General features: G+C 43.7%; 1 protein-coding gene across 1 annotated transcript; it reads right to left on the reverse strand.

Annotated features, from left to right (window-relative positions):
• Positions 1-2,556: 2,556 nt before the first annotated feature.
• On the reverse strand, positions 2,557-9,643 carry Ccl5 (C-C motif chemokine ligand 5). The gene is made up of 3 exons (XM_026380266.2): positions 9,528-9,643; positions 8,195-8,306; positions 2,557-3,252 (listed from the first exon to the last, which is right to left on the reverse strand). Exons 1-3 carry the CDS (start codon positions 9,601-9,603, stop codon positions 3,165-3,167), a joined length of 276 nt encoding a protein of 91 aa, XP_026236051.1. The 5' UTR covers positions 9,604-9,643; the 3' UTR covers positions 2,557-3,164.
• Positions 9,644-9,942: the final 299 nt, after the last annotated feature.

Below are 9,942 nucleotides of genomic sequence, written 5' to 3' on the forward strand. Positions count from 1 at the left end.
AAAATAAATAAACAAAATAAAGGTATTGTACTTCTAAAAAATAAATATTAAAAAAATAAATAAAAATTAAAAGGGCTGGGGACATATCTGAGTGATAGCCTGCCTGTGGGTTCAATCCTCAGTACTAAAAAAAAAAGTTATCTCTGAAGTCTCCTCCCCGGGCTCCTGGTCCCACCCACTCAGTGATGTAATTCTTCCACCTAAGTGTCACCACCGCCTTTTGTACAGTTGCTTCTCTTTCTGTGTTTATCATATGTTTAATCTGCTCATAGTCCTCCCTGGACTGCCAGCTGCCTAAAGGTGAAGATGGTGACTTGTGACTATGCACCTCTTTATTCTGGTCTCCCCACCCCACCCTCAGTGCCTACCACAGTGCCTGGCACACAGCAGGCAGCCCATTGTAGCAAGAGTACATGGGTCACCAAGCCATCAGACTTAATATCACCAGAAAACTGGCATGAAGTACTTTGATATAATATATTGAGAAAGACAGCATCACCCATAGCATTCCTACCAAAAATGTTTTAACCTCAATCTAATTATGAGGAAATAATCAGGCAAGCCCAAATTAAGAAACATTCTACAAACATCTAATCTGGGACCGGGGGTATGGCTCAGTAGTAGAGTGCTTGCCTAGTACGCACAAGGCATTGAATTCAATCCTTAGTACTGGGAAAAAAATCTGATGAGAACTAAAAACTATCAGTATCTTGAAAATGAAAATAATAGGGGGCTGGGATGGTGGCTCAGTGATAGAGCACTTGCCTAGCATGTGTGAGGCACTGGGTTCATTTCTCAGCACCACATAAACATAAATAAAATAAAGGTCCACTGACAACTAAAAAATATTTTTTAAAAATGAAAAAACTATGCTTAAAGACACCAAAAAGACATGAAAGCTAAATCCACTGTGTACTTCATTGTACCCTGAGTTTTTTTCCATTAGTGCAATTTTCTTTTCAAAAATTTTTTCTTTTTAGTTATCATGACAGGAGAGTACATTTTGACACATTTTTACATACATGGAGATTATCTGTTTCTAATTAGGATCCCAGTCTTGTGGTTGTACAAGATGCGGCAATTCACGGTATTCATATGTGTCCATGGGAAAGTCATATCAGATTCGTTCCGCTGTCTTTCCTATTCCTGTCCCTCTCCCTTCCCTTCATTCTCCTTTGTCTAATCCACTGAACTTCTATTCTTCTCGCTCCTTGTGGTGTGTTAGTGTTGGATCCTTAATCTTAAAAAATAGCTATAAACAGGGGCTGAGGTTGTGGCTCAGAGGTAGAGCACTCGCCTCGCATGTATGAGGCCCTGGGACTGATCCTTAGCACCACATAAAAATAAATAAATAAAATAAAGGTATTGTGTCCAACTATGACTAAAAAATAAATATTTTAAAAAAATAGCTATAAAGGACATTATTTGAGACAAAAAGGGGAATTTGATGATGGATCCTATATTAGGAAATAGTATTGATGAGTCACTGATGAGTTTCCTGAGTGTGTTGCTCGTTTGGTGGTTATGTGAAATGTTCTTACTCTTAGGGTAAATACACTGAAACTTTTAGGGATGAAGTGACATCATCTCTGCAACTTTCAAATTGTCCTGAGGGAGAGAGGGAGGGGTAAGAAAATATAGTGAAATGTTAATATTTGAATCCAGATGAAGAACATATGAATGAATTCTTGCAAATTTCTGTAAGTTTGAAAATTTGCAATTTGAAGGTGAAAAACAAAAAAAAAACAATATGGGCTTTGGCATTAGACCTTACTTTTTTTTTTTTTTTTGGCTGTGGGGTTTTGTGGGCAAATCATTTCCTTCTCTTGCCATGGGTTTTCTTCCCTGTAAACAGGGCTAACAATAATACCTACCCCATAAAAAGAATGATGAATATGTGAGGCTGAGCCCATGGTTGGCACATAGTGAGTGCTCAATTAATGTTACCTATATCTGTTGTCATTACATATTCATATGAAGGGACACATAGTTGGGAAGGTTGGAATAGTTCACTTTAGAGGTACTGGTGGAGTTGTAAAAACCACAAAATGCCCCCCCCCATTCTCCTTATTTGAAAGCCTGGAGACCTTCAGGATTGTCACTATCCTGTTCTAAGGGCAAGGGTCGTAAAGAAACCCACTGGGGATTAGGTAGAGGGTAGGCTAAGGTGGAAGGGCCAACCAAAGTTTGAGGAAACAGGGAGGTACTGTGACAGGGAGATGGATAAATTATTGGGGCTTGGGGCTGGGAAATAGTGACTGTTGTCCTTCCTACCCAGTGGACAAGTCACTTGTTAGTTACTTTACCTGCTCTGCCTGCCAGTGCCCACTTCTGAGAGAGAGAGATAGAGAGCAAGAGAGCACTTTGGCTCCCAGCCCTGCTCACTGGGTGGGGCCATGGCCCTCAAGGCTAGTGTGGGCATCAGGTAAGTTCAAGCCTGGACCCCTGTTGCTTAATGTACACGGGGGAAGAGGGTTCCCACGTAGGAAATCAATCCAGGAGCCAGTTTTGTAATTATACTGAAAAATTTTAATGAAAAGCTGATTTTTTGTCAGATCAAGTGGTGTGATCCCAGTTACTCGGGAGACTGAGGTAGGAGGATCACAAGTTTGAGGCCAATCTGGGTAACTTAGTGAGATCCTGTCTCTAAAATTAAAAGGGCTGGGGGTCTAGCTCAGTGGTAGAGTGCTTGCCTAGCATGTTCCATCTCCAGCACGGGGGGAGCTCGGGTGAGGGTTGGGGAGAAAGGAAAAGGAAAAAAAAAATAGAAAAAAAAATAGCTGATTTCTTCTGTTTGATAGTTTCAGCCCTCCCTCCTGAGGGACTGAGATGGCAACTTTGGCCATGGGAGATTTCTTCAGGATCCCGGTCTTCCTTCTTTCCTTGAGAAACATGCTGACTTCCTTCTCTAGTCATAGAACCATAGCCAAGCCAAGGGGCCTGACATTCAGAGCCTAGAGACTTTTTGTTGCTAAGGCAGGGCCTTAGTAAGGCTTCCAGGCTTAGGTCGGGAGCCTTTTCTAATTGCTGCTATGTGGTAGAACTTTCCCTCCAACAGGTGAATGGGAGTGGGGGACTGGGGAGAAGCTTCTCAAGGTGGTTAGGGTGAGAGCAGGTAGCAACAGGCGAGTTTACACCAGCTGAAGTTCAAGGTGCCGCTTATCCTAGCTCATCTCCAAAGAGTTGATGTACTCCCGAACCCATTTCTTCTCTGGGTCGGCACACACCTGGCGGTTCCTTCGGGTGACAAAGCTGTGGGAGAGGAGAAGAGAGTGAGACCTTCTTAGCACTGGGACAGCCAGATTAGGGGATGAGGTGGATTGAGACATAAAGGGAAATGGTGCTGGGACTAGGGTAGGGCCTTTTTGGAGTGCCATGAGGTGCTATTTCTTTTTAGGAGGCATTTCTTCCTCTGTTGGATCTAAGGGCTCCAAGCCAGAAGCAAAGTCGTGTGCATTGTAACCCCCACCCAGATACATGCAGCCTGTAATGCTAAGGGGATAGGGAGACTCCAGAGCCCAGGGTTGAACTGGCTAACCACTTGCTTTTTCTCTGCACTTCCCCTTCCCCAAGCCCTGTGCTGGGTTCACCATGCAGAGAGAAAAAAGATGTCCTCCAGGATGTGCTTAAGAAAAGTTTCTAAAGGAACACATGATTTGACTATAGACAACACAGTGCCTGGCACAGAGTAGACACTCAACAAATGAACCCAGGAATATATCTATGCACAGGTGGGTGAATGAAAGAAGGAGATGAACTTGAGTTTTTGTTGCACTACTTAGTAGTTGGATCACTATGGACAAATCACTTAGGGTCTCTGGGCCTATTTGCTAACCTCTAAAATATGGACAGAAATAATTCCTGCTTTGAACAATTGTAGTGGATCTCAAATGAGATAATGAGTTTTGAAAAATACTATACAAGAATAGCATGCATGTATAGGTAATGTTATTAGAGTGCTGTGAGACCTCTGCTTTAGGGTGGATTAGAACAACATGAGACCAAGGTCCTGGTCCTGGACCATGGCCCAGAGAGGTTGAGGGACCTGAGATTGGCAGTGCCAAAGCACTTCTACCAAATTACCAAGCAGAATATAAAGATTGTGAAGGTTGGAGGCCTTATCTCTGCAGGTATTGATGGTATAAATTGGAAATATAAAAGTTGCTAGTCATACAGGTCAGTCCAGCTGCCACCTTGCCTGTCTGGGGGGGCCTGGTTTTCTGTGGGGTAGATTGTAGGTTAGGTAATAGCTGCCCATTAACACATATTTTGGGGGCAGCCTTGTCTACTTGGCCTTTTTAAATTTTGGCTTCTCCTTTAGGATGTGTTCCTACACATTACTATTATTTTGGGGGGATTTGAACATGGTCTTATCTTACTTAAATTAGTATTTAAGATTAAATAAGTTAAAGGTTCTTATAGGAAGAAAATTAACTATTGTGCAGCTGTCTGGAAGTTTATTTTAAAGATCTTGTTGAATCTCACAGTATGCCATTTTATTATATGGCCTACCAAAGGAATTAATTATGTGTCAGAAACAATAAAGGTAAATTGTAAATCAGCCTGTTTTTGCAATAACTATCATATTTTCAAAATACTGATGTAGGGGCTGGGGCTGTAGCTCAGTGGCAGAGTGCTTGCCTAGCATGTATGAGGCACGGGGTTCAATCCTTAGCACTATATAAAAAAAAAATAAAGTCACACTGTCCATCTACAACTATTAAAATTTAAAAAAATTCTGATGTATTCCCTAGAATAAAGTATTATTCTCAAGTATGTTCTGATATGCTATGTGCCTACCTTGTTTAAATATCTTTTTCATTTTTTAGTTTGATTTCATTCTTTCTATAGGCATCTGTCCATATGTCTTTCAAAGTCAATAACCTTGTGTAATTCTGATTCCATGTCTAACAGCATTGAAACTTTTTTTTTAAATTTGTGGTAAAACATATAACATCATCTTAATCCCCCCATCCAAAGATTGAACCCTGGGCCTCATACATCTCATACATGATAGGCAAATGCTCTACCACTGAGCAACACTCCCAACCCTGCCTTAACCATTTTTAAGTATATTATGCATGTTTGTGAGCCCACATATTTTCAGATAAAGTGAAGGCTTAGGTGTGTTTTGAGAATGAGAATTTCCTGGTTGCTCTTTGAGCTCTCTCATGGATAATGTTTGCTCTTAGAGCAACTTTTCTGCTGTTCCGAGGCTCACCCAAGACCACTTGACCATCTGTGTCTTACTCTGGTGAGCAGAGCGGATGAGAAAAATAGGGGAAGGGGTGTTCTAGGCTCTTCTGCCTCTCACTGTTTATTTTCTTATTGGAAAAGTGTGGAAGCTTCAGATATAGACCCTGTCCTTATTCAGTGCTCTCTTCTTGGCACCCTTGGCCTGTGGCCAGGAAGTTAAAAGGTCAGGAAACCAACACCTGAGATGAGCCTTGCCTAGTCTCCACTTCCTCCTCTTTGCAGCACGCCATACCAAGAACAGACCATCTTTGCCAACTCTTCCCTCCCTCCCCCCATTTTCAGGACCTTCTACTTGTCTGACTTCTCTCCTTCCACCTGCCCTTCAGAGCAGGCGTTCTCAATTGCTGTCCTTTTCTCTGTGCTCTTTCCCGAGTCTTGGGCCCTGGGGCCTGGCACACAGTGGGTGCTTAACAGATGTTTATTGAATGAACAAGGAGATAAATAAATTGCATTCATTTCTTAAATTTCACCTATTATTTTATAGATGCCGGGGAGTAGTCTAAGCATTTTATTATTCTCATGGTGACCTAAGGAGGGAAGCACTTCTGTCTCTCTATTTTTTTTAAATATGGTGTCATATTTTTTAATATCTTTAGTACCTATATTTTCTTTGTTTATTTATTTATTTTTATGTGGTGCTGGGGATTGAACCCAGTGCCTCACAGGTGCTAGGTAAGCGCTCTACCACTGAGCCACAACCCAGCTCCAGGGAAGTGCTTCCGTCATCCCATTTTGGTGAAGGAATTGAGGTTCAGAAGGTTTAGTGAGAGATCTAAGCTTTTTTAGGGAAATGGTGCTGGGACTAGGATAGGGCCTTTTTGGAGCGCCATGGCATGCATGGTTCTGACATGGCAGACGTGCTTTAGTGCTCACCAAGGCAGTGCCACCCTGCCTTGTTTTTATTGGAAGGCCCCTTCCGCCTACAAGAGAATGTCCTCAGCTACCAGCCCTTTGTTTACACTCCCCTCCCCTCCATCTCTTAGCTGTTTCCACAGGGTTGTCTTGGCTCCTTCCTCTTTAGACAGCTTGTCCTTGAGACTTAAGGGGGTTCCACTCTTCTCTAACTACGTAGGCTGAGGTCTCAGCTACATTGTCAGCCTCTCCCTCCCCTTGGGCCCTGACCTCAAGTCCATGGCCCTGGCTAATTCCACCTCCTCTCTCCCATCTCTCCTTTCCTTCTGCTTCCAGCACTACACACGTGGGTAGCTACAGTAGCCTTTAACTGGACCCCAGTTTCCTAGGCTGAGTTTCCAGCTCATTTTACATTTGATAGCTCTTTTTTTGTTGTTGTTGTTGATTTTCTTGACATTCAAGGCCCTCTGGGCTTCCCTACATGGAGTCCCTACAGAAACCAAAGTCGAACCCTGCAGGCATCCTCTCTGTCTGATAGACTCCATCCCACAGGCTTTCCCCTGCCATCCCAATCATGCCCCAAACAGTGCCTTTTGCCACAACCTCCTCTAAATCCTCTCTCCTCACCCCTGAAACCAGACACATTCCCTATCTTCCTGTGTGATGTTCTTTGCTGGGTACTCTAGTCATTGCTGTGTCTGTCTCATCTCTTATTAGATTGTGAGTCCATAGGGCAGGGATGGTGGTTTTATTAATCTCTGCCCATAAGAGATATTTAGGGAATAGTTTTTTTTTTCCTTTTGAAAAATATTTGTTTTCAGAAATAAAATCAGTAATGCAAAATATTACCAGTATATTTTGATTCACCAGGACCATTCACCAACTCCATTTTTGAATACCTATAAATTTACCATGTTATGAACATTTTTTGGATTAAGAACTTTGAATTTTCATAGGAAATTTGATGATAGCCCTATTTTTATCCCCCTCCCCCTAAGTACTGGGGATTGAACTCAGGGCCTTGCATATGCAAGGCAAGCACTGAACTACGTCTCCAGGCTTTTATATATATGTGTGTTTTTTGAAAATTTTGAGAGAGGGTGGCCTTGAACTTGCGATTCTACCGCCTCAGCTTCCCAAGTCACTGGGTTTAGAGGTCTGTGACACTAGATCAAGCCCCATTTTCAGTCTCTTTCATTTTCTATTTCTTAAGTAACTAAGGAGATTCCAGAGACAGGCTCCAGACTCACTGTGCAATCTTGGAGAACTCAACAAATTTCTCAGCTTCACTCTCTGAGAGCAGAATTGAGCTTACCTGTCAGGGCCATTATGTGAAATTTAGAAATGATGCACATAAGGCATTGACACACAGTAGGCACTTCCCATGCAGTAGGGACTATTCTATTTCCCCAAATATATTAGCTTGCATATTTAAAGGTGAATCCCTCTCTCTTTTTAAAAATTTCTTCTTTTTTTTTTTCAAAATTTTTTTTTTAAAGAGAGGAGAGAGAGAGAGAGAGAATTTATTTATTTATCTATTTTTAGTTTTTCGCAGACACAACATCTTTGTTTGTATGTGGTGCTGAGAATCGAACCCGGGCCGCACGCCAGGCGAGCATGCTACCGCTTGAGCCACATCCCCAGCCCTAAAAATTTCTTCTTAAATAAATACTTTGTTGTTGTTATTTTGTTTTGTTTTGCCCCTGACCTTAGACCTCCTCCCCTAGTTCCTTTGAGGTTTAGGTTGGTTTGGTTAGGTGTGAAATATGGGGGACTCTAGGGTTCTTCAGTGAAAAGGGATGATGGAGTCCATCTTCTCTATGCAGGGGCATTTCAAATTCTTTTCAAGTAAAAGTTGCACCAGCAAGTGGAGTCCTAGGAACCTAGCCCATGAGGTGGGCAGGATCCTCCAAAGATACCTCGTCTAGTTCTTTTACATTGTGGCTGGAAACCCCGAGGCTAGAGATGAAAGTACTGTGGCTACTTGGGTAGCTGGAGGATGAGTGGGAGTGTGGGATCACTGACTCTGGGAGCCAAGTCAACCCTTCCTCACCCCCCTGGAGGCATCAGTGGGATTGAGACTCACACGACTGCTAGGTTGGAGCACTTGCTACTGGTGTAGAAATATTCCTTGATGTGGTTGCGGGGCACTGGGCGGGAGATGAAGGCAAAGCAGCAGGGTGTGGTGTCTGAGGCATCTGTGAGAAAGGATGAAGAAAGGAGACCCCCATTATTCATTGCCAATGGACACTGGGCACTGTGCTGGGCATTTTACATGACTGATCTTGAAAAGACTATTATCCACCGTGGAAGAACTGAGGCTCAGAGAGGTAAAGGCACTTGGTCATGGAACACAGTGGCCGAATGGGAATTCCAACAGAAGACTGAAAGTATCTCTTCCCTGTCAATTGATCCTTGAGCTGAGCTTATATCCTTTCTTCTATATCATAACCCACTGCCCTTGGCTCTCAGGTCATGCTGGACCTCCTTTTCCCCTGTCATGGGTTCTGCCCTCATTCTCGCCCTTCCAGAATCCCTGATGAATTCAAAACTTGCATAGGGTAGGTTTGGGGAGGGCTGAATCCAAAGCTGAGGCTCCTTGGCTCAGCCAGGATCCCAAGTGGGGCCTGCTGCATATTGCATCCTAGGAGCCCTTGACTGGGCTGTAGGGAGAAGGGCTTTGAATAGAGAACCTCTTGTTAGTCAATTAATTCAAGATTCTGTTGGGAAGCACAGTTGTCTCTTCCCAGAAGAGCAGTAGTATTTATCCCAGCCAGATGGGGCTGAGTTTGAATACTTCCTAGGTGGGTGTGCCCTTAGGCAAGTTATTTAACTTGCCTGGGCCTTTGTTTCCCCATCTGTAAGTCTAGAACAGCTACTCCAGAGAGTATTTGTATTCAATAAGATGACAGGTCAAGCAACAGCACAATCCCTAACCCATAGTAGGCCTTTAGTTAGCTTTAATTATTCTTTTATAAGCCCCATTTTTTTTCCATCTGTGAAATGAGTGACCATGACTATCTCAGGAGAGTTTTGTTGAGAATTTAGAAGTTTCTCAGAAATCCTGCTGGTGACAGGATGAGTCATTCATTTTTCAAGGTCAGTCCAGCTACCCCCTGCCTACCGATATCCTCAGCATCAGTTCACACTCAGAGAGCAATTGCAAAACTCAAGGGCTATAGACCTTGGAGACTCAGAAAAGTTGACTGGGGGCCCCTGCCATGAAGTGGCATAGAGATCTATCAGGGGTAACAGGGCATCTGGCTAAAACAAAATTTAAGAATGTAAACAATGGGATTCAGACAGTATACATGCTATACTTGAAAAGAGGGCAAGGGCTGGGATAGTAGGATGGGGTGGGCCTTCCCGGCAGTGGGTGGACCTACTCTGTGGGTTGTGGTGTCAGGCCCCAGACTTACATGGGGAGGCAGAGGCAGGAATGCAGAAGGCGGCAGCAGTGAGGATGACAGCGAGGGCAGCTGCGGAGACCTTCATGGTACCTGTGGGCAGAGGCTGTGGGGGACGCACGTGCTGCTGTCTCAAGATCCTCTGCAGGGATCCTCTGCAGCTCAGGCCTTTTATAGGGACTCAGGGCCAGTAGAGGGAGCACCCCGCCTCCAAGGGGGAGTTTCCAAAATAGTGGCCAAGCCCTGGCTGATATCATAAATGAAGTTGCATAAAACGGAAAAGAAAACTGAAATAGCCTCCGGAAATTTGAGTCTCTGTTTCCACACCTCACTCGCTGCCGTCCAGAGTGAGCTCACCCCCCTTTGCCCAGGTGCTGCCATGGAAACTCTTCTTCTGCTGGCACCCTCAGCTTCACCTTCAGGGCGG

The sequence above is a fragment of the Urocitellus parryii genome, chromosome 7 (assembly GCF_045843805.1).
Source record: "Urocitellus parryii isolate mUroPar1 chromosome 7, mUroPar1.hap1, whole genome shotgun sequence".
Classification (NCBI taxonomy): domain Eukaryota; kingdom Metazoa; phylum Chordata; class Mammalia; order Rodentia; family Sciuridae; genus Urocitellus; species Urocitellus parryii.